At 40.0% G+C, this 24,215-nt stretch overlaps 3 protein-coding genes and 1 long non-coding RNA gene across 4 annotated transcripts; 2 read left to right on the top strand and 2 right to left on the bottom strand.

The window, feature by feature from the left end:
- Nucleotides 1-1,638: 1,638 nt before the first annotated feature.
- Nucleotides 1,639-4,736, bottom strand: LOC306963157. The gene is made up of 3 exons (XR_013792890.1): nucleotides 4,608-4,736; nucleotides 2,873-3,205; nucleotides 1,639-1,858 (listed from the first exon to the last, which is right to left on the bottom strand). It is a non-coding gene; the product is annotated as an uncharacterized lncRNA (long non-coding RNA).
- Nucleotides 4,737-5,944: 1,208 nt separating this feature from the next.
- LOC306963399 (arylsulfatase I-like) lies at nucleotides 5,945-8,661 on the bottom strand (the record flags this gene model as incomplete). Its single annotated transcript, XM_079556961.1, has 2 exons — nucleotides 5,945-7,376; nucleotides 8,342-8,661. The coding sequence occupies 2 exons, from the start codon at nucleotides 8,659-8,661 to the stop codon at nucleotides 5,945-5,947; spliced, it is 1,752 nt and encodes a 583-aa protein (XP_079413087.1).
- A 5,183-nt stretch (nucleotides 8,662-13,844) lies between these two features.
- On the top strand, nucleotides 13,845-18,724 carry LOC306963296 (uncharacterized protein). The gene is made up of 8 exons (XM_079556818.1): nucleotides 13,845-14,057; nucleotides 14,546-14,598; nucleotides 14,673-14,749; nucleotides 15,020-15,084; nucleotides 15,152-15,317; nucleotides 16,648-18,162; nucleotides 18,259-18,338; nucleotides 18,419-18,724. The coding sequence occupies exons 1-8, from the start codon at nucleotides 13,956-13,958 to the stop codon at nucleotides 18,449-18,451; spliced, it is 2,091 nt and encodes a 696-aa protein (XP_079412944.1). The 5' UTR covers nucleotides 13,845-13,955; the 3' UTR covers nucleotides 18,452-18,724.
- Nucleotides 18,725-18,924: 200 nt separating this feature from the next.
- On the top strand, nucleotides 18,925-23,574 carry tmco6 (transmembrane and coiled-coil domains 6; the record flags this gene model as incomplete). Its single annotated transcript, XM_079557114.1, has 12 exons — nucleotides 18,925-19,130; nucleotides 19,210-19,295; nucleotides 19,375-19,487; nucleotides 20,222-20,405; nucleotides 20,519-20,623; nucleotides 20,956-21,047; nucleotides 21,127-21,243; nucleotides 21,341-21,455; nucleotides 22,050-22,230; nucleotides 22,346-22,440; nucleotides 23,207-23,374; nucleotides 23,446-23,574. Exons 1-12 carry the CDS (start codon nucleotides 19,043-19,045, stop codon nucleotides 23,572-23,574), a joined length of 1,473 nt encoding a protein of 490 aa, XP_079413240.1. The 5' UTR covers nucleotides 18,925-19,042.
- Between the last annotated feature and the right edge of the window lie 641 nt (nucleotides 23,575-24,215).

Raw genomic sequence — 24,215 nt, 5'->3', positions numbered from 1 at the left:
CCAGTTGGGTCAGACACAACAATGAAGTTCTCCTGATCAACCTTCCTCTGTCACTCTTTGTTGACAATTATTTATAATTTCGCAAAGTCTAGTTGACATGTTTTTTTTACTTGTAAAAGAAGAGACAGATGTTTTTCTTTCCCACGTGGTTTTAACAAGTTTTGGGGAAACTTCTGCATTATTTGATTCTTGTCTGTGTAAGTAATTTGTTTGAGCAATCATTCTTTCAAGGCACTTGTAGAAAAGTAAAAAGCTCTTAAATAGCTAATTACACAAAAAAGAACTACTGAACAAAACTGCACAAGTATGTTCCTCTTTTTCTTTGAATATAGCCTAATACAAGAACATTTGATTACCATCACCCCTTAGACCAAGAGGAAGGAATACAAAAGGAACATGTTGAACACTGTCTGAAATGTTGTGGTTACCCACAGTGGGCCTTCACCAAAACCAAAAGCAAAGAACTCAAAACTAAGGACAGCAAACAGAAACCGGACAACAAAATAAAAGGGAAGCCTGTGGTTATTCCTAATGTTTCCGTGGTGTCCGAAAACTTGCGAAGCCTCTGCACAAGCGCATTCATCAACATCGATGGCTAAGCTCCTTACAAACATCAACTCAGCTTTCAAGATGAGGATGTCCATATACTGGACATGAAGGAGAGGTGTCTAAATGGTCCTGGGCTTAGTTTGGACACCTCTGATTTACAATAAAATGCTTTTAAAATAATACAGGTATTTTTCTGTTGCATTAAATCACCAAAAGTTCAAGGCTTGGTTCTGGTTGTGATGTTTGCAGGCCTCTCTTATTCCAGATTTTTTTCTTCAGGACACAAAAGCGCACCACTGCAGTGATCAAAACAATTCCGAGCACTCGGGCAATATTGGGTAAATAATTTACACACAAAAAACACAAATGTGACATATAACAAAGCTGTACACAAAACAAAATCATTAAAAGTCATATCAAGTCTGGGGTTAATATTGTACAAGGTGTGGGGTTAGTCCTGAGCATTGTGGGTCAACCTGACCAGCAAGTTTTTGGAGGTTGGGGAAACCATAGCACCCTGGCTGCCTTCAGTCTCCTCTGATCCTCTGAAATGGTGCAGTGCCTCCCGGGTTTGCCCCTGTTTCAGAGCGTGGTGTCCTGCACTGGTCAGCTCCTCCTCCACCTCCTCCTTACTCTTCCTCCTGCGCAGCTCCCTCCGCTCCGTCTGCTCCTAAACAGTCTTTCACATTCATTATGTGAAATTTGTTTACCGAACAAACAAAATGGAGAAGGCTATAAAAAGTAATTTTATGTGAATGTATCCAACTAATTTAAAACACACTTAGAGCACAATTGTAAACAAATTGATTCAAACACATTTCATTTAAACTCAAACAAAAACTAAATCTATCTGTTGCGTTGTTTCACTCATAGAAGTCATTTGAAGGGTGTCATTGACATAAAAAGAAAAAAAAAAACACACACACACACACACACACACACACACACACACACACACACACACACACACACACACACACACACACACACACACACACACACACACACACACACACATTTTAGACAAAAGAAAAGTTATTAGAGGTTTTATTGTTATTCCAGGACACATAGATTTTCATTGTGCTTTGTAAAACAGTTCCACTTCATTCATATGGGTGAACCTATAATGAAAAAGGTAATTGTTTCAGTGTGACACTGTATTTATCACAGTAAATGTTTAAATGTTTACATGTACCTGTCTTGTGCTTGCGTGTCTTCACTTTTCTGTAGATACAACAAGAAACGAGGACGACCAATAGAAAAGCTCCCACTGAAGCGCCGGCGAACACAACAATTGGCCACAGGTTTGCTGGATTAAAAAGATGTAACATCAGTACTTAGATTAAATTTGGTGCATTGTAGAGTTACTTGATGAATTAAATGTGTTGGGCTGGTGCTTCCCTGACACATATGTCAACTTTTGAAAATGAAAGATTAAGCAAAAGGCTGAAAAGGCCGATGTGTTAGACCAGGGGTGTCCAAACTATTTTCACTGAGGGCCACAGAAAAAAATATTACTCAGTAGAGGTCAGATACATAACTTCACCTCTATTGTATTAAAGTTGAAGCAAATTCAATCAAATGTTTATTATGCTTTTAATAAAGATAGGGGGCAGACATTATAAGCTTTTACTTTCATTCTCTCTTTCATTCATGTTAAATGCTGTTGTTGCATTTGTTTTTAAATGTATTAAATAAATAATAAAATGAAAAAATAATAATTGAATATGCTTAAAGTAAAAAAAAGCCTTGATCACATCTTTCTATTAATGGATTTTCATTTATTTTCAATATTTTCAATTAAAGCAAATAAAAAATCAATTATATTTTGAGAATTCGCAGCGGGCCAATTAAAAGTGGGCCGCAGTTGGGCCATAGTTTGGACACCTCTGTGTAAGACTGTGTTTCTGCTGCCACTTATCTTTTGATGTTGCTGTGATGAGTCTGATTTGGTGGTTCATTTCAGATCTTTCTTTTTCTATTATATGCCCTCACCCTCTCTATATCTATATTTTATGATATTGTGGACTTCTTCACTACGCTGTAAACCGCCATGTTATTCCTCAAATCCACCGGCACAAAAATCATCCCATAATTTGTGGCTGTGAAAACAACTCTGGCCATCAGAATTGCCAGTATCATAACTCGGAGTTGTCCTAAATTGAAAAACTGAAATTGTATTACTTTATTTTGTTTTGTGTTACATCTTTTCAATTTCAAACCTTGTTATTGCTTGTTTTGTTTTTGTTAGATGTTTTAATCAAACCAGCTCCTGTGTGTTGAAGAATCAGTGTGTTACTGTGTCCTAGTTGCCAACACTCACCTTTTACTTCTAGCGTTATGTGCATCGTCTTCAGAATCGCTCCCTCCAAATTATAAATCTCTACTTTGTATTGCCCCGCGTCTTCCCACTCCACATTTTGAATCTTGATTGTCCCATTGTCCATGAACGCCTCCACCCGGTCCCTGAATACATTTTCACGCACCACCAAAAATCCTCTCTTTATAGTGAAAATCTCCTTAGATCCATTGGAGAACTGGATGCGAGAGCCAGAGGCATTGTTCATAACTTGCAAGAAGACATTTCCTCCAACAGTCACAGTACAAGTGGTATCCTCTGTAGCGTTGCAAAAAGTGTCACCGGGCATCAGAAAACCTGGAAAGAATAGAATGAAAATACCATGTAGATATTTTTTTTAAGTACTCGGTTACATTTACTCAAGTATTAGATTAGTATTTTGTAAACCTAGACATTTGTGGGGAAAACATTGTGCATCTTATTATAAAGAATTTGTATCATTTTTATGAACTTGCAGGCTGGTTTGATAGCATTTCTGTGCAAGTCACCCAAAAAAAAATATCCTGCAAGTGAAATTTACTATAAACTCGTCTTTGTAAAGAATTGGGACACTACAAATTTGTTAACTAACATTTCCTCTTTCATTGTTTGTTATCAAAAAAACAGGTATAAGGCCTTTAAGTAAGTTTTTGAAGTAACTGCTTTTGCAAATGTTTTTTTTGTGTACTTCTACTAGACTAATATTAAAATGAAGTGTACAAAATAGATGTCCAGTGGGAGGGAAATGTATGTGTACGCTTTGGAATTTCTCACATAACTGCCTAAATTGGTCATAAAATGTGGTCTGACCTTCATCAAAATCATAAAAATGAATAAACAGCCTCTGCTTGAACTAATACCACCCAAACAATTACATGCTGTCATATTTTTAATGTCCATAACGTGCAAACATTCACTGGACAGGGAGGAAAAAGTAAGTGAACCCAGGAATCTCGCTGAGCTGCAGCCGTTTTGTAAAGAGGAATTGTCCAAGATTCATCCTGATCGTTGTGAGCGTCTAATCTGCAACTACAGAAAAGCAGTTATTGTTGCAAAAGCAGGGCCAGCTATTTAATACAAGGGTGTGCTCACTTATTCACATGCTGTTGTGAATGTTTTTTTTTCTATTATGATAGCACGTTGTCCAGGCCCTGAGGCAACAAAACAGCCCCACACCATGATTCTCCTGCCAGACTTCACAGTGGGGGCAGTGTTTTGATGTTGATGCTCTGTTACCGCCCAAACACACAACACACAAAGAAAAAGATTTTTTCTTATTGCATTAAAAATGTAACATGTTTGGGTGGAATTAGTTTAAGCAGACATTGTTAACTGATTCTTATGATTTTGCTGAAGATCAGACACATTTTATGACCAATTTAAGCAGAAATGTGAGAAATTCCAAAGCGTTCATTCATGACATTTTCCTCCCACTGTATGTTGTGTGTTTTTTTTTACTTAATTCTTACTAATGTTTTCAAGGTATTTTCTTTCTTTCTATTTTCAGAAAGTACAGTTATTTCATGTTTTGTTTCTCAATTTATGTCGCAACTGAAACATGAAAAAGACTTTTACGCTCAGTTACTTTCAGTATTCAAGTCAAATTTTCTCCAAGTACTTTTTTACTCTTACTTGAGTAATTATTTTGGTCACTACTTTTTCCTCATGCTTACACTTAAACTAAAGTAACGTTACTTGGTTACAAGCAAGACAAACTTACCACAGTTTAGTCCAGGCAGTAGCATCAAAATGACAAGAAAAATCTTCATACTGCGTCCTCAGTAATTTACAATTTAAAGCTGTGTGGGCTGCAGAATCAGATACAGGAAGTGGAGAATGGGTGTTGTTTTAACGCTCTGTAAGGAAATGAAGTAAACGTTTCACTTCTTCTGACTCTGCTTGCACTAGGGGGGGTTTAGCAAGTGTTTGGAAATAGTGTCTGTGGCAAAGAAATTCCAGAGTTTTGTCATATGTAAGAAAATACAGATTATAGTAGAAAAAACAGCCAGACAATTTTCAAAAAACATCTCTCTGTTGTCAGTTCATTTACTTTTGTGCTGAAGGTGTGACTGTTCCATCAGCTCGCGTGAGGCTTCATAACCACAGTCGGCAACTGATTTAGAGCAGGTGTCATGCCACTTCAGTTTCATTTTGTACTGTAGACAAAATACTATTACTGTCACACAAAATCCACAGAACAGCTTACCTATTTCTACTCTGTACTTAAAGATATTGTCATTGTTTTCAGCTCTAGCTCTCTATAGCTCTATAACAATTAGAGGAATTCTGTGTAAACAGTATGTGCAGAAGCAGGTATGCAGGTAACCCCCATTTGCAGTTTGTTTAGTGGAAATATTTTAGACAACAATTTGTATATTTTATTTTCAGTCAAGCAAAACAAGTAGGTGTTTTGATGGTGGTGAAATGTTAATGACCACTGCACACGCAACAAAAAAGACTTTCACATTAGATTGTCAGAGGTAGTCATGTACCACAGATGGTCCACCTTCAGAAAAATGGCCATATTGCAACTCGAAGGCGGTAATTTAGCAAATATCTCACATGTTATTTTACATGAAGAGGATGATGTGAAAAATCTTTAAACCCACAGGTGAATATTTGACAGTAAAGTAACCTGGCTCCATGTACAGTCATGGCATGAAGCCCATCACAATTGGCAAGAAGCAGGTTGTTTCCTTTTTCATTGCATTTGCTCTCTAAACGATTTATGTTTCTTTCATTTGCATTTGCTTATTAAAGAACCGTTTGATTATAATGGGGGCAGGTAACGTTGGGCTTGGGGGTTAAATCCAGCCCCCAGCTGAGATCCTGTGTCCCCTCCAGGGTGATTTTGAGAAGATTGCGATGATTGCAAATCTCAGAAAGAGACCAAAAACTAAAAATACTCACGGATGCTGTACAAGACTGGGAGGCTATTTAAGTCTCCAGTCTTTGGACAACCAAAAGCCCACCATCAAGCAAACTTGCCCACCCCTGACTAACAAGACAATATCCAAGTCCAAGTAATGGCAATAGATCTTTAACATGAAGTTCTTGCTATATCCAGTTGGACAGGATTTTCGACTGGAGACTCTTGAGTAACGACATGCTTTGGGCCAGTTTAAGCCTCTTTCTCCAGTCACTTTGCTCTGTGTTGTGGTTGCTTTCCCACTCTCCCTCATCATCATCATCATCATCATCCTCATCCTCCTCATCATCCTCCTCCACCCACGGTAACCACACCCCTCCACTCAGGCTGGGGTCGGCCCGCGGGTCCTCGGAGGGGAACCTCACTGGCACCGCTGTACGGTTGTAGTACACCAGTCTGGCCATCAGCTCGTACACGATGTCCGGTCGTTCGTCAGCGTAATCGCGGCGCTCGAACGGGTCCGTGGCGATGTTGAACAGCCATTTGGATTTCTTTGGCTCGAAATGACGCTCCAAGTTCCACCAGGTGCTTGGAAATCCGGGAAGAACCTGCGGCGGGATCCAGTCTCCGTATCCAGGATCTCCCGTGAGAAGCTTCCAATCTCCCACTCTTATGGACGCCTGGATGGCTGTATTCCAGATGCCATAGCCTTCCTGTAATGATCCACTGCGGGCGTGGTTATACAGCGGGTCAATATTATGTAGGATCTCAAACCTGGGAGACTCTTTGTCCTCACTGATGGCTTCCCAGACATCAAATCCATCTAGGCCTTCAGTCATGGAGCTATTTCCCCCGGCTAAGGCCACAAGTGTTGGGTACCAGTCAGTGATGTGCACCAGGGCGTTGCTCACTCTCCTCCTTTTTCTCAACAGAGGGCTGTGCACAAACCCCAAACCCCTGATGCCGCCCTCCCAGTAGGTGCCTTTGCGTCCCCGAAGAGGCCAGTTATTGCCACCGGACAGAGGCTGACCACCGTTGTCAGTGGAGAAGATAATCACGCTGTTTTTGTAGTATCCATATTTGCGAAGGGCGTATGTGATATTTCGCACAGCCTCATCGACAGCTCCGACCATACCCGCGTACTTCCTTCGTGCAACGTTGCCCAGTTCCCTGTAGGGATCGATGTACTCCTTTGGCGACTGCAGAGGCGTGTGGACAGCCTGGAAGGAGAGGAAGATAAACAGAGGCTGGGACTTGGGGTCGTGCGTGGCCAGGATCTTACGCACTCGGCGGGTGTACAAATGAGTGGAGTATTTGCCTTTATGCCTCCAGGCGACGGTCTCTCCTTCATGCAGGTCGTAGCCGCACAGATCAGGGCCGTCACAGGAGGTGTAAGTGTAGTAGTTGACACTTCCCGTTAAGGAGCCCAGGTAAGTGTCAAAGCCACGCCGGGTCGGTAGGCACTCCTTCTTGTAAAAGCCCAAATGCCACTTCCCAACCATGTGAGTGGCATATCCCAGCTCCTGCAGCCTCTGGGGCAAAGTGACCTGGTCCAGGGGCAGGCAGTTCGGCTGCCGAGGGCGGATGATGGAGTGCTGCAAGCCGGTGTGAATTTGGTACCTGCAAAATATAAACAGATAATTTACCTTCTGTGTTACACAATAAATGTAGTAGCCTGTGTGAAAATTGTTTTCAAAACTTAATGCATTTCCTTTTTTGCTGTTGAATGGGCTCCATTGTATAAAGCGCTGGCACTGAGCCATGTATCTGTAACTGGTAATAATGATAATAATGGCTTACACTTGTATTGCGCTTTATAAGCCTGTATTACCAAGTTTCTCGAAGCGCTACACTGTCGTCACTTAAGGCTGGGCGATAAATCGAGTTCATTCAATTAATTCATGCTTTTAAAAACAGACGATTTGGAAAATGGCTAATCGTAAAATCGAGTCCGCCGCTCCATGTCCCCAACGTGCGCCGTGCGGCCAGTTTAGCAGCGTTTCAGACGCTCTGTAGCGAAATGACACCAGCGGAGAAGCAGCGACTTTCTGACGATCTGCTGCTTCACAGAGGCCGCGTGTTGTGTCGAGTTTTCTTCTGTTGAAACAGAGTTTCCCACTTTCCTCCGGTCTGCTCCTGTGCCTTTCTCTCACCCTGCTCTAAGCGGACAATTTAACTCCACCCCTTTCCCTTGAGTCTCCATGGAGACAGTTGTCAATCACAGCAGAGGCACGAAGAAGATTAAAACTAAAACACTTTTGAAAACTCCATGACTTATTAAGAGGTTTTACTTTTGAGAGCAGACTATCTAAATATCTAAAACAGAAATAACATTTTTTTCAATAAAGGGTTATGTTATCTTAATGGGCCTAATTGTAGGTTACATTATGAAATATTAATGAGCAGGACTCTGAGCAGATTTCTTCATATGAAAGTTTATTTTAAATAAAATCGATTAAAATTGTAATCGCCTAAACTGAGTACAAAAATCGTACCGACCAGACCCTTCCGCTTAGCTTCCGAGGTCTGACGGGGTCAGGCAGAGCAAAAGTGGTATTGCGCAGTAGTGCATGTTCTGACCTTACCTGCCGGTCATGAACTGGCTCCTGGATGGGGTACAGATGGGTTGAATGTAGTAGTTCTCAAGCTTCACTCCATATGCAGCCAGTTTGTCCAGTGTTGGTGTTTTTATGTCCGAGCTGTGATAGCCAATGTCATTAAATCCCTGGTCGTCTGTCATAATGAAGATGATGTGTGGTGGCTGCGGAGCTGAAGGAGAATCGTCTCCAAAAGTGTCCACTCCAGGGTCAGTCTCCACCTGATTGGGGCTGCTGGGGTCCCAAGCCAGGTATCCAAGACTTAGCAGACTCATCATGGAGAAACCAGTCAGCGCAGTGGTAGCCATGATTTAATCTATAAACTAATCTACTGTCACAAAACCATTTTGTGTTGTACAGTGAGCCCAGTACTCACTGAGAAAAGCTATCGGCTGCTTCTTTACTCACGCTGTACCTCTCCAAAATGTCTTTGAAAACATTGGCCCCTTCCCCAGTGGTCTCTCAGACCCCGCCTATTTGCCTTACTGCCTGACTAACACACACAAACATACTGTAATGTTAAACATGCAGGTAATGACTGCACTTATTACTATACAACTAGCCTTAGGCTTCGTTTCAGCAGGACAAGGCTTGAAGATTCTTCATTCATGCTTTTCTTAAGTAATTAAAGTTCAGTCATGCACACTGCCAAATTTAAGAACTGCTGGAAACCTTTAAAAATCCTCCCAGATTTAACACGAGATGACAGAAGCCCAACAGAAAGGCTTTCAGTTACAGAAAAAAGCATGAAGTGTGGGGGAGATGGGGTCTCGGGGCACGCTGAGGCCCGAGAAGACACAATCGCAGACACTGTTCTCCAGCTCACACAGGCGTGCTCTTATTATCGCTGCACTTTATGAATTCTGCACACCTGAAGAAAGACACAGCACTGACTGCAGGTTATGAGCGGCTGATAAGATCTCCACTGTGTGTCAAAGAGCCACTTTAGCTGTGCCCCAGAAGGTCAACAGAAAGCAGCGGGTCGCCTCAGCTTGGGCCCTCTGTTGGTGGAGAGTGGATTGAAGTGTATTTCATTATTCAAGCTTTGAAAAGTAGTCCACATTGAGGATCTTGCAAACACAGTATCTTCACATTTGTGTGAAACAGATGAGAATACATCAACATGTCAAGGACCCAAAGAATGATGTGAAAAGACAAACTGGATATTTAAAGGTAAAACTTCACACCTTGCAAATGTTGATATTGGTTACACAGATATGCGGGTTGAGAGCCAGTCCAAAGCAGCAGCCTCCCCGGTTGGGGCGCAAAACTGTGGCCAGGGATGTTTGCTAAAGCATTGCAACATTTGGAGACTTGCCCAATGAATCCCATAGGTTTGAGGCAGGTCATCAGGAAGGAAATCTATGCTATTTTCCTAGAAGTTCACTTATTCTAGTTCTAGTAGTTAATAACATGTGTTTTAGAACAGAACTTTCCATGTTCTTGTCCTTTAGGTTAGGGTTTGAGATATTAATCCTCCAGTAATCTCGTTCCCAATTTAAAAACTTCCCTGGAGTTGGGTTTTGTTTCATTCATGCATGATTGAGTAATCCTGCATATTCAGTTCTATTCAGTTCAGTCTATTACTCTTCGCTCCACCGGCTGATGTAATGAGGTGGTGCCCTTCTGTGTCAGCAAACAAATGCACAAATTACCCCAACTACAAACCATTGCTTGCTATTAACTGGCAGCTTCTTTGTTTACTTACTACTTCAACCCCCTCTTTACCCACAGCAGACAACTCTGGGGGATCTAGGCGCTAAAAAGCAAGTGCAATAAAAAAAAAAGCCATATTTTTAGGGCCCCGCATCTGATATGTAATTGAGAGAATGCGTGAGTAAAAAAAAATCATAAATGCTGATTGCTACTCGTTTTGTACAGGAGCAAATGCTTGGTAAATGACCCCGAGATGTTTTGTTGACAATATAAATGGAGCTGAGAGGCTTTCACAGGTTATTCATGTATATATGCACCATTTTAAATTATGAAACAAGAACTAGTGTGCAAATATGTTTAAAAGTATTTTCAAAAGCCTAAACACAATTTTACAGGACCATTCAGACGCCTAATCTTCAGCTTTGTGGACAGCGTTAGATGAGACTCACCTGTTTTATCCCACTCGCCTGACTTTTCTTTGATGGAGCTTCCAAAGTCAACACAAACTCCCGTCAGAGCTGGAACCTGATCAAAAGAACAGACAGCCGTGATCAGATTAATGGCAACCGAAAATGCATTAACATGTCAAGATTTTTATTGCACAACTTGTTCTTTGCATAAATAATTCTGTTGCTAGAATAACGTCCAGGCTGTTAGCCAAGAAAATATTTTGAAACGTATTTAAGGAAACATGTACCTTACACTCGACCACAAGAAGGCCCTAATAGGCCTCTTGGTGTTGGACAAACACACTTGATGGCTATTCTGAGCTGTTTGCCATTTGGGGACACTGTCACAATGCCAAATGCTTTATTAATAAAACATTCTTGGAATCAAAGTAATCAAAATATTTACACTTGTGGCGTGGTGGTCCTGTCTCGAGACTATGTAAAGTGCTCATTCACCGCTTTTAGGTGAAATGTCTAGACTATACAGAAAAAAACAGATCCTTGTTCCTATTTAAGCCCATCAATGATATTTAGTGGACTCTTGTTACACGACATAAGATTTGCAGCATTGCACTGGTCAGACCCTTCATGAGTGGAAAAAGGTGAAAAAGCACGTGAGTCTTTGAATGTTTAATAGAGCTGCATGAGTTGAAAAGAAAGCAGGGCGAATTAGTCACAACTTCTGCTGCAGATGTGTGCTTTGGCTGTATAGGAAGGGGTGCTGTTACTGAATATGGCTGCTTCTTTTCACCGGGAACACTACAGCCTTTCTAATCAGTGCGCTCCTGCCAGCAAGCCCGCTTTTTACTCCCCCTCTCACCCCAATTTTCTAATCTGAGAAAGACTGGCCCGTGTACTTCTTCTTCCTGTGCGTCAACTCCCTGCCAAAACCCCTGCTTTAATATATCTGAGTTCATCTTGTAGAGGCAACAAATGCACCTTTGTTTGCCCCGTTTGAACAACATTTTTTAGAGCGACTGCGACTGATGTGCCGCGTTTACTCTGTTTGGGAGTTTGTATACATTTTTTAACTAATCTGGCCAATGATTGATGAGAAATAACAAAAACGTGTTTTGACTTTTGGATATTTCCCTTGTGCTATATTGAATCAAGTGTCTCTTAGTGGTTCATGATTTTTACACTGATAAGGCTTCATGTCAGATCCTTAAACAACAAAATTAATCACAATTTGAATGGTTGAAATGACCAGAAAATTGTAAAGATGGTAATTGTTTGGCAGTACAAATCCTTTCAAAATCCCTAAACTGTCTCCAAAAGGTCTTGTCTTTGGTATTTAAACTCTACTAACCCTGTTGAGTTTAGACTTCTACAAACATGTTATAAAAACATACATTTATATACTTATTTACCAAAATTGTACACCTCTAAAAGGAATCAAAGTACATTTCTAATTGTGGCCTTTAAGTGAGACCTCACACAACTGGAAGTCTAGTGTAGCCCTGACATCAGGATGTGTTTGACTTGGCCTTGTTGAAGAGTAGCAGCACCTGCGCAAACCAGATATGACTCATAATGACGTTCTGGACACAAATTCAGAGAGAGGTGCTTAGTTCATTTATGTTAAGCCTCAGAGGCAAGTTAATGCTTGTAGCCATAATTTTTAAATAACATAGATCTTAAATGGTCCTAAAGTGGTCTATTAGCTGACAGATAAGGACACATGAAGGTCCCCCAGTAAACACGAATCTCAATGGTCCAATTTATGGAAATTACCTGTAGAGTGGGGCCAGACGTAAGCAACTAAACATGAGGAATATGAAGTAGATTTATTTCCACTGAAACAGAGTGCTACTTAAAAGTGCCACATGTGGGGGAAAGAAAATAAAAAATCCTCGTCCAAATCATCAAAGCCAAAGGAGGGAATGAACAACATGGCTTTCCCTTTGGATTTGTGTTGATTCCCCGGTGGGTTTACACAGACCAAACAGTGAGGTCCAGCCATAACCATCTCGAAGTAACTAACACGATGTGAAGTTCAACTGAACATAAAACATTCTCGTTAGACACATACCAGTTTCATTATGATTTAGTCCAGTGCTTTCTTGGGTTGATTTACAATATTACTCTCAAAGAAACATGTTTTTCAGTTAAGGTTTGAGTATTTTCGCTTCATTTTGAACACACTATAAAAAGTTAAGTTGCTCACTATGTTGAACTTTTGGCAGGATCCTTGAATTCGGGGGAACTCGGAGTAAAAATGGGTGTTCCTGATTATATCACCAAATAATTAAGAGTCCAGGATCAATGTCAAAGTTGTTTGCCCAGGACCAATGTTAGGGTTAGGCTGATTGGCTGGCTGTAACATTTGTCCCGGGCAAACAACTTTACATTGATCCTGGACTCTTAATTACTTGGTGATATCAGATTGACCGTAAAAATGAAGCCCCAAGGGATAGATGGGACTAAAAGGTTGGGCACCACTGATCTGGTCGACAGAGTAGCCTCTGTAAACTTCAGTGTTCTAAATAAGGCAAAAATCAGACCCGCTCTTTTAGTAATATTGAAGAATTATTTTAAGTAATAATAAATGGGTTCCTTCATTGGGCCAATTCTTCATATATGATTGTTTTTTTCACACAACTTACACTTATTAAGATGCTGTGATCTAACAGCAATATCAGCTGGTGTCACAACTTGCCCTGCTACACTTATGGGGTTGTGTAGCCTACTGTAAATCACAAAAATGACAGTAAAATATCTCAATAAGTTTTTTTTAAAATAGGCCAAACTCTTTGCTTGAAATAGACTAATAAATAGGGCTGTGTTCAAATATCGGATTGGACTTGGATCGCAATACTTTTTGCTGCAACACCAAGTATCGATACTTTATCAGGTATCGCAATACTTCCAATAGTTGAGTTTGGAGGCATTTTTTATCATCACTCTTTGTATCAGTTACTCAGCACTTTGTTACATTTTGTGTTAATGCACCTTTTCATTCTTAACACTTCAATAAATGTCAAATGGCATTTTGTTTATAAGCTTTGGACACACGACGTTTTACACTTTTCAAGTTAAACATTATTTATCATAAACACCTGGATCGCAAAACGTATCGGATCGGCCAATGAGTATCGGGATACATATTGGATCGTGACAAAAGTGGATCGTCCCAGCCCGACTAACAAACCATTAATTAAAACATACAAACCATCTACCACGAAACAGTAGGTCAAATATATGTAAATAAATCTTACTTTTGCTTCTGACAGTAAATGCACCGTGTTTGGATTGACAAAAGCGCAAATATATAACAGTTTCTCATTGCATTGTATCAGTTACACTCGACTGAACTCCAACTCCCACAATGCTTTGCCGCCTACGAACGGATGCGGAAAAAAAAAAAAAACTACTTCCTGGTTCAAAGTGCGACCATGTGTATTGCTTACTTCTGCACTGTAAACATCAGATTTGACTATGAAAAGTAGTGCTCTCGCTGCCTTAGCGTGTTTTATATTGTTTTATATCTGTCCGCGATGACTGCGCCAAACTCCGAGCTCATCCCGCTGATCCACCGTCACCTGAAGGAGCACGGTTTCCACACCGCTGCAGACGAGCTTCAGAAACAGAGCACACAGGTCAGCTCTACTCACAAGTTAGCCGCAAGAGCGAAGTCGTAAACATTGTTACTTCTCGTGCTCACTGTAGAGAAGGCTACTCAGTGGTTAATGCAAACTCGTGCATGCAAAAACAAGGACTGAAAAAGAGGCGCGTGCCAAAGTAACTAGTGTTTTACGCCCCAATCACTACATGCCTGTGTGCACTTTTCATGATCTTTTTCTATGAAGACTTTTGCTTTTGTTATTGATTTAATCATCCTTTTATCAAAATTGTTTCTTCACAATTGCAAATACTCTAAGCAGAAACCCAATTTGTACAGTCACTCTTTAATTTTGTTAGGCTCAGATAACTAAGGCTTTGAAAACTGTCAGTGTTTGTTGAAAATGCAATAAATTTGAAATTGTATTGTTGTATGATTAAATAATGTAATATACCCCTGACATGTTGTGTATCTTCATATATAAAATGTAGACTTCTGTTGATTTTTTTTAATGCATTCTTGTAGGATGAGGCACCAGGATCCACAACGTTACTGGACATCTACACAACATGGTTAAAGTGAGTATGACAGTGTCACTTTGCACATTCTCTTTACTGTTTGTAATTTGTGTGGCTTTTTATTTCAATGACAGATCTTCAAAAAGAAGAAAAAAGCCTGCCATATCAAAACCCTCCACTCCTGGTCAGAAACAAACACCGCCCAAAAAAGGTGCAACCTTTATTCCACTAATGATGCATATGATTCTTGATAATGGCCTGAAAGTGTGTCATGCACTCCGAACTACATTTCTGGTTTTCTTCTTAAAGTAAAATTACTGTAATTATATAGCCTGCATGGCATACATATAGTTGATCTATATGTTTGTTTTTTCATGGCTGCAGAGAAACAGATTTTTTAAATTCCAGATGTGCTGTAAAACTAGACTGAGAGAATACATTCCGTTAGATACTTAAATGTGGTTTACTTATTATGCTGCAGTGACACAGAAGAAAAAGACGGACAAAACCACCAAACCAGTATCCAAATCGGGATCACCAAAAAAGGTAAGAGTTATGACTTTTAGTTGAACACGTTTTCTGATGATTTGATGAAGAAATGTTGTCTCTTTAGGCCACTCAAACGAAAAGGAAAAAGGGTGATGGGAAAACGACAAAGACAGTTGTGAAATCCAGTAAACCGGACTCTTTGACTGGAGAAGCAGCTGCTGGAGAGAACTCTGACTCTGACAGCAGTTTGGACGTGGAGAAGTGGAAGAAGCTTGTTCAGGAAATGACAGGTACGGTTGTGTGACTGGATTTGTGAAATAAATGCTGGGGTTGAGGAAAGTAGTGTTCTATGTTTTGGTTGTTTCATGTTCAAGAGTGGGGTTATGTGTCTCAGGTGAAGTTTCAGTGTAGGTTACACCAAATTTTCTTCTGATCATTTATGTCAGTCCATTATCTTGTCTGTATGTGTACTCCTGGTTACAATTAAGAAAAGGAGATTCTTATCTTAGACTTAGGGTCTGTTGGTGTTTAGAAATGAATAAGAAAGAATGATTAACGCTACCTACTTATCAAAAAAATACCTGGAGTTTGGAGCCACCCGCTCATCTTTGAATAATCTATTAACCTTCTCCAGTGGCTATACCAGTGGCTATACAGCAGACACTCAGAGAAAGCTCCTCCTGTTCTCAAAATGCTCCTCCTAAGGTCATGCTTTCCTCACCTCTTGATTTCTTGCAAAATGTAGCCCTTTTATCGCGGAGTTAAAACACACTTATATAGCAAGGGTGTGGGAGGGGCTTATGGGGAGATCGCTAGGACACTCAGGAAGAAAAAACACAGAAATGGACTGTTCTGTAACTGTATTTTTTCTCTATTGGGCATGGTTGTATTGTCCCTAGTCTTGTGTTTTTATGTGTCGGTGAGCCAAAGATGAATTTCTACCTCTGTGGACAAATTCTATTCTATTACAAACTACTGGATATTTAGTTTTGGCTGCTTCAGATCAATTTGGCATTTTCTAACCAGCAAAGTGTTGGAAAGTGCTAAAGATGTGTTTGAGACCAAATACCTGCAAAAAGCATAATATCCACTCTTAAAGTTATGGTCTGGAAATCAAAATGTTTAAAATGTGCAAAATCAACCATCTGATCCTGGTCACTCCTTCTTGGCTCTCGGCAGCGAAGCAGAGTCCGGTCTCCTCCCGCGTTGACCAATGAGACGAGCTTCTCCTGTGAACCAGCCTGTCAGGTCCAATCAGGAGAGAGTGGGAGGAGCTTTTTACTTTTGAAAATCCTGATCCTGCTTTCCTCGTTTTGCAAACTAAGAAGCGCTTTCTGGTTGAAGAGGGAGGAGTTTGTTTAATTTCAAATTTCACTCTGTCATTTGTCATTCATTTCATATATTAATATATTTGAATGGGACAGTGCATAATGAATAGACAACTAGTGCTGTAAATATGGCGGATTTACCTCAAGGCTAATGTCCATACACAGTCCCACTCCTCCCTTTGCAAACTTACAGACTATCACTTTAAAGTATTTACCATCAATTATGTCAATTTGATGTTGTTTTTTAAAGAAGGTATTATCAGTCTTTGTTTTTGTTTTTTTCTCTTTGCAGCCACTGACCTACAGAAAGTGGAAGCTTTCAATGCCCTGACGAATCCTGAGCCCAAAAAACAGAGGGTACGAAAGCCTCGGGCGAAGCCAAAACCCAAGACTGAAATTCCCGTCAATGATCAGAGTGAACAGGGTGGAAAGTCAGATAAATCTACGCCTGCAGTTTTGGCTACAAAAACTCCGACCAAGAAGGGTCGCCCAAAAAAGTCTGCACCTGTAGCTGCTTTAGACGACTCAAACAAAGAGCAAAGCCGTAAAACTCCAGTGGACTCCGTCACCTCAACAGTCAAACAGAGTCCCCAAAAAGAGAAAAGGAAAGCTTCAGATCAAGCTTCAGTCGAGCCAAAACAGAAAAAGAAGAAAACTATTGAAAATAATGCCACTACAAAACCAACAGATGAAGATGATGTTATTGGCAAAAATGTTAATAACAATAATGTAGTCAGTCCCATAGAGAAAGGCCAAGCGGATACTCCCAATCTCAAAACAAAGCCCAAAAAGAAGAAAGAAACAGCTCAAATTGATGTCATCGTAAATGCTACCGGTGATGATGATGTTATTGGCAAAAATGTTAGTAACAATAATACAGTCAGTCCCATAGAGAAAGGCCAAGCGGATATTCCCAATCCCAAAACAAAGCCTAAAAAGAAGAAAGAGACAGCTCAAATTGATGTCATCGTAAATACTACAGGTGATGATGATGTTATTGGCAAAAATGTGAATACCAATAATATAGTCAGTCCCATAGAGAAAGGGCAAGCGGATACTCTCAATCCCAAAACAAAGCCTAAAAAGAAGAAAGAAACAGCTCAAATTGATGTCATCGTAAATACTACAGGTGATAATGGCTTTGTTGACAAAAAATGTGATGGCAAAAATAAAGATGCAAAAGTGATTAGTCAAATAGAACTTGAAGAAGGAAATGAAATTGCTCCCAATCCTCAAATTGAGCCAAAAAAGAAAAAGAAAAAGGTGAGTGTAGAGTCCGCCGATAGCGATGTGTTAGGTAGCAATAATACAATAAGTACAGTAGGAGATTTAAATGGGAACTTGCCAGCGGAAGACCTTACTCTTTCTAAAGCTGAGGCTGATGATATAGTGAAGGTTAAGAAGAAGAAAAAGAAAAAGCAGAAGGATAAAGCAGAAGATGACGGGGACTCTGAGCAAGCAGTTATTGACGCTAATACGGACTGTGTAATTAATGAAGGGACATGTGAGCAAACAGCAGAAGAAGCCAGTTCAAATACAGAAGTCCCTAAAAAGAAGAAAAAGAAAAAGGACAAAAACAAAGAGGAGTCGGAGATATTGCCACAGACGGAGGTGAATGTTTTAGACGAGGCGGTTTGTGCTGAAGAAAATACGGAGCAAATAGTTGTAAAGAAAAAATCTAAAAAGAAGAAAAGGCAGAGTGAAGAACATTTGGTAGAGGACAAAACATCAACAACTGAGGTCTGTGAAATACCAGAGGAGCCTCCAGATCCTCCATGTGCTCTACAGACGCCAGGCTCAAAGAAAAGTGAGTTGACCATTAAGTGCATTTTATGTACAGTATAAATTCTGGGTGCTGTTGATCAGATAATATACTTTTTAATTGTTCTATTTGAAATTTCAGAAAAGCACAAGCTGGATTCAGAGAAGCTTGTAGAGGCCGATGCTGTGTTACCGACACAAGATGGTGAGGCTCCCAAAAAGGTATGACATTGGGAAAGTAGTGAGGCTGTAAGGTAATCAGGTCATTTGATTATATCTTATTGACTGTTTTAATTTTTCAGAAAAAGAAGAAAGCTTCCAAAAGTGAAAGTTAGCACAAAGTTGTTATCCAGATGAATTCTGCATTGATAGCAGGGACTGTTTTTTACTGTGGTATCTTTATGTATATTTTTTTATGATTGTATGATAAATATTTTTATGCTTTGTCCAACTGTGTGCCATTACATGTACAGTTTTATATTGTTAGTTTAAAAATATACAATGTGTGTCACAAAAATCAGGAACTCATAAGAAAAGCTAAAAGCAAATCAAGAATATTTTACAGTGTTTTACAAGTTATTTATTCGTTATTGATTTGTTTGTCCAAAAAACGTATTCGACAATTATGGTGACAACAAATAAATCTCTTTTCCCCTTTTTAATTTCATGCTTCGATTGTATTCTTGAAAATATATTACGTACTGTGAATATTTTCTTTAGGTTAATTTGTTATCGCTTGTTGCGGTCACTTGGTGGCGCTGTGACCTTTCCCGGAACAGGCACTTCAGCGAAGAAGGAAGAGCCCGGATGTACGTTATTTTTTTACTTTTCATCAGTTTAGATCATCGTTTATACTTATTTTTCTCTGCTGATATGGATCCAACCTTTCCCTTTATGGACTGAATTTGGTCATAATTTCGTAAACAATGTGGCGTTTGAACAAAGTTTGCCACAAAGCCAGCCGGCCCGACACCCCGGAGCAGCTCCGGCTGAAGAGGCGGGAGCAGGAGAGAGGTGACCGGAGAAGTGATGTGTTTTACTTTTATTTAGATCTATGTTTTCTTCTGTATGGAAATCAATTATTTGTCTGTAGCTCTGAGGCAGGCCCGCAGAGACAGACAGCTGTTTAGTAAGAGACTCCTGCACAGTGAAGATGAGGAGCACGTCACTGAAGAACTGGTACATTTAGATGCCCGTTTGTTCTGTCTAATTAAAGAATGTATGTTCCTGTCCACTCACTGGTCACTGTCTTTCACAGGATGTGGTCAGTCTGTTCCAAAAGCTTCAGAAAAGTGGCCCGGGGGAAATAGCCACCCTTAAATCCATGAGTAGAGCCCTGCGCGAGCCATCAGTGCAGACTACATTCATTAAGTATGAAATCAGTCATCTTAATATCTGTTTTGTTTGCCTTTTTATAACATAATATAGCACATTGTAACATTGCTCGTTTTAAAACTGCTTTATTTATTAATGTTAATGTAAGCAGTGGTGGAAAGTAAGTAAGTAAAAAATTATAGGTACTTTTACTTTTAATCCAATTTAAAAATGTACAGATACAGGCTCTAAAATGTACTGTAAAAGTATTTTATATTCAAAGTGACCTCTACGACGAACTGGTTTAGTCCCAGTTTAGACTTGGTTTAGTGGTTTACTCCGTTTTAGACCTGGTTTAGACCCAGTTTAGTCCAGGTTTAGACCAGGTTTAGTTCCTGTTTTGACCTGAGTTAGTGCTTTACTCGTTTAGACCTGGTTTTATTCAAATTATTTAAATCCTGCTCATTTAACTCTTCAATACTTTTTACTTATAGAGTACATTTTATAATTCATACTTTTATACTTTTACCATCGGGAAAATTGTCTTAGATACTTTTACTTAATACATAAGAGGTTAATTAAATCACCTTGCCAAACAATTATTTTGCAGTAACTATAATCACCGTCTTGACATTGTTGTTCTGTATACTTCATATATCATACACAAGTCAAGAGCCATACCCAGAAAAGGGCATATTTAACTGTGGAAACCGATAGATCAGTTAATGCTCTACACTGCTGTTCAGTTTGTCTTCTCTCTTCTATACAGCTCAATGATTGTTTTCTTTCAGGATGGAGAATAGCGTCCATCTGCTGGTCGGGCTGCTCACTGGCTCGAACAGTGAATGCCGTCTTCTTGCAGCCCGGTGTCTTCATGAACTATCCCACTCTCCACACTCCGCTGTCTCATCGTTCTGTCTGCCGGCCACGCCTTACCTTCTTACGTATTTATCTGGCCAGAGTACCAAGTTTACTGTAAGTGCGCTCATGTAAGTCCTCACCCTTTCATTTGATCAAACTGAGCAAGTACATATTTTAATGTCACACTTTCCTTAAGATGTAATATTAAGTGTGTTTTGTTTTTAAAGGAGCTGTGCCTTTACACATTGGGTAATCTGTGTCCTGAGGATGAGCTTGTCAAGGAGAAGCTGCTTTCTCAGGGAATTGTACCAGCTCTGGCAAATTGTTTAGAGGTAAAACTTGCTTAACTAGAAATGGACAGTCTATCTGTTTATGCAGTTCCTTATTTCTTGCTACCAAGGTCACGAATATATACATTTGTGATGGTTTACAATTTAGTAAAGGATCAAAGCAGAAATGCGAAACATAAGAAACTCTACAGACAAAAACATATTAGTCTCCAGCAAAAACAATTAACTGTTTGCTTTGCTGAAATGTAAACAAAAGAGTAAAGAAAAAAAATAAACTAAAAGTCTGCCCATCCACACATACAGATACTGTACAGGTCCAAAATGTGTTTATATGACTGTCATCATTCAGTGCATTTTTACTTTCTTGTGTCTAGACACAGATACATAACCTGGCAGTGGTTGAGGCTGTTGGATTCGCACTTGCTCAGTTGCTGCAAGGTACAAAAGCAGCTGAGACAATTGCACCGTAAGCATTTTTACTATAGTCTCTCCTCCTGGTAAGTAATGTTTGTTTATTTTTTGGCTCATTTATATTTCTTCTTCAGGATTGTCTTGTCCTCGAGCCTTCCTTTGCACTTGCTATCAGTGCTTAATCCAGACCCACAGTTTGGTTTGGCTCCAGTGATCGAATGTGCCTGGTGCCTGCACTACCTGATATGCAGGTGAGGGAGACTGGACCACTTCAATGCACAGTTTTAAGCTAAGTTGTTCACGTTTTATTAGCTTTATTATGATACCTTCGCTTTATCATTCACATAGTGCAGGGGATTGCAGCGCCCTCTTGTCTCACGAGGCTCTTTCCAAATGCAGTTCCCTGTTAGTGTCATTAGGTGGCACTGTTGCAGAAGGAAAGAAGGAGGAAGGACTAGAATTGGTATGTTGTCCCATTTTGTTTACTTGTGACAAACTTGTATTAACTCTGTATTCTCTACTGCACTATTTTCTCAATTATATTTCTGTTGTAGAACTTAACATTAATTTAACTTGGCTGTTGCATCTTTATTTTATTAATTCATTTTACTTTTTGTTTTACTCCAATCTTCAAAGCTTCTTACAGCCTACAGGCCAGTGTTGCGCCTCATTTGAAAGCTAAGGCCTACAAAACTGGTCTAAAGTAATCTTTTTCCTCATGTTGTTGCTGTGTTGTCATCTTTTTTTGAGGTTTTGTATTTCATCGCCTTTTTGTCACTTTCTTGTTGCTTTTTTGTTGTGTTTTTCATCCTCCTTTTCATCTCGTTTTTGTCACTATATTGACCTTTTTTTTTCAAGAAGCTTTTAGACTTGGTTAAAGCCGAACTGGAGAAAATGCACTCTGTTAATGCGTGGGGTTAAGAGGTGAACTTGATGCACTTTACTCTGTATCGCAGCATTAACATAACTAAATGTGTAACTAGGCAAATGTCTCAGGGAAGTAGGATACATCTGTCTTTATTTTAGGGCAATATGATTGTTTTGTGTTTGCCTGCAGCTCGTCTGGCCCCTTCTGCGTTGTGTGGGAAACCTGTTACCCTTCTGTCCCGTGGGGCAACTGAGCACTCACGAGGTGGATGTTCGTCTCCTGGCTGCTCTGTGTGCTCTTCTTAATGTTTACCTGAAGACACAGCCTGCACTGGCCAGAGAGGCGGCCTGGGTACTCAACAACCTCACAGGTGCTGTTCACAGACTAGCATTTTAAGAACTAAAAATGTATGTTTACCTTTTTAGAAACTCAGAATGTCTTTATATAGGTACATGAGTTTTTAACATGTCTCAACTCTTCAACAGCTCACTCCCCCGACTTCTGCTCAGCGCTGCTCACACAAAATCTGGTGCCTGGTCTCATCCAGCTACTTCCTTTCTCTCAGGGCATCAATACAATGGTACGATTTATGCCAACATTTTCAAGTTTCATGTTTATCTTTGTTACTATGCCACCGTTTTTCCATACTGAGATATGTTCTTACCTGAGCTTAGACGAGTTGATCAGTCACGCAAAAAGACCAAAGTCGTTGTTAGCATTTAGCCTCTCCTCCTCTCCTTTATGGGGTCAAACGGGGTGAAGTTAGAAGCGACCAAGCTCTTCCATGTTGCCTCTATTTCAATAGGGTTGCGTGAGTAGCTACACGAACACGATCCAGGTATAGTCACACAAAATTAAACATGTCTATTTTCTAAGCAGATAAAAAGGGGCACTATATTGTAAGGCGTAACAACACCATAGGAGCACTTCGACGTCCGCGCAGTAATATCTTCACTCCTATAGAATTCTCTGTGGAGTAATGCCAAAGTGCTCCTAAGGTATTATTACGCCTTACAATAATGTGCCCCTTTTTATCTGCTTAGATATTTAAATAGGGAAAACGTGGAAGAGCTTGGTCGCGTCTAACTTCAGCCCATAGGTCCATAGAGGAGAGGAGGAGAGGCGAGGCTAAATGCTAACAATATCTTTTGGTCTTTTTGCGTGACTGAGTGCACGCGTAAAGACCAGAAAGTTACATATCAACTCGTCTAAGCTCAGGTAAGAACATATCTCAGTAAAAACGGTGGCCTGTTCCTTTAACCACAGATGGAGGGATGGACAGGCGGACATGGTAACTTGTGGAGAATGGCGATGGCTTTGATTTGTGGGTTTGTTTGTTTTTCTAGGTTCTCAGGGTTCTAGCCAACGTTGCGCACAAGAAAAAGGACTTCTGTGATCAACTTGTGTGTCTCGGACTCCTGTCTGCTCTCAGCGCCACTCTCAAAATGGCGGAGACAGAAATGGTGGCCTTAAGTCTGGATGTTCTATATATACTGATCCAAAGTAACTCAAGGGTAACCAATGCTTCGTAAAACGTTACCTGTGATTGTGTTAAATGTTTAGCTGATGTTTATTTGCCTCACAGATTGCAGAGGAGTTTGTGAAACAAGATGGACTTTTAATGATAGAAGCTCTTCAATACAACCGTGAAGAGGAGCTGCGACGACGAGCGATGTACCTGCTGGAACACAAACTGCTGTCCTACTCGCACTGACTTCTCAACTCATCAGTAAAACCCCGAAATGATGGTTCAACTAATGAACTCTGTGATGAATTACTTTTTTTAATATTATATACTATTACAGTGTTTTATCATTACAAATAACATATTTTTGCGTCGTAATGTGCCATGACTCTGTGAACACACACAGTGGTTCTCCGCTACACCAATGACCGTGCTACAGAAAGCTGAAATGTTTCTGTAGTTTTGGTTCAGTCAGACATGAAATACACATATCACTAGGAGAGAAAATGAAAAAAGCCTGCACACTTGGTCAAATAAACTGCAAATGTTTTGTTTCCAGTGCTCCTCAGGTCACGTCTTTGTAGTTTTGGTGAAATAGTTCTTGTGAAGATTAAATATGAAATGTGTGGATTGTTGTACATAACTATTAGGTGTGGATAATAAATGAAATGAACAATGTAAGTGTCTGGATAGTGTTGTATGACCAATCACACTTCTCTTTTACCGCTTCCGCTTTGCCCTTCCCCAACACCAGTGGTTTTCAAACTGTGGTACACGTACCAATTGTGGCACTTTGGGATCTTCAGGTACTTGGGGTCATTTGCAATGTTTGACTTTATTCAACCTATCTATTTATCTGTTAGTTTACTTGACACATAGTACACATTCAT

The sequence above is a fragment of the Gobius niger genome, assembly GCF_951799975.1.
Source record: "Gobius niger genome assembly, chromosome: 5".
Classification (NCBI taxonomy): domain Eukaryota; kingdom Metazoa; phylum Chordata; class Actinopteri; order Gobiiformes; family Gobiidae; genus Gobius; species Gobius niger.
This window is presented reverse-complemented; position numbering and strand designations above follow the sequence as displayed.

What these genes read in the sequence shown, in the direction of transcription:
- LOC306963296 (XM_079556818.1), top strand. Translation starts at nt 13,956, where the DNA reads ATGACTGCGCCAAACTCCGAGCTCATCCCGCTGATCCACCGTCACCTG. An exon ending in ACAAACACCGCCCAAAAAAG is followed by an intron (nt 14,750 to 15,019) that starts GTGCAACCTTTA and finishes ATTATGCTGCAG; the next exon opens with TGACACAGAAGAAAAAGACG. An exon ending in AATCGGGATCACCAAAAAAG is followed by an intron (nt 15,085 to 15,151) that starts GTAAGAGTTATG and finishes TTGTCTCTTTAG; the next exon opens with GCCACTCAAACGAAAAGGAA.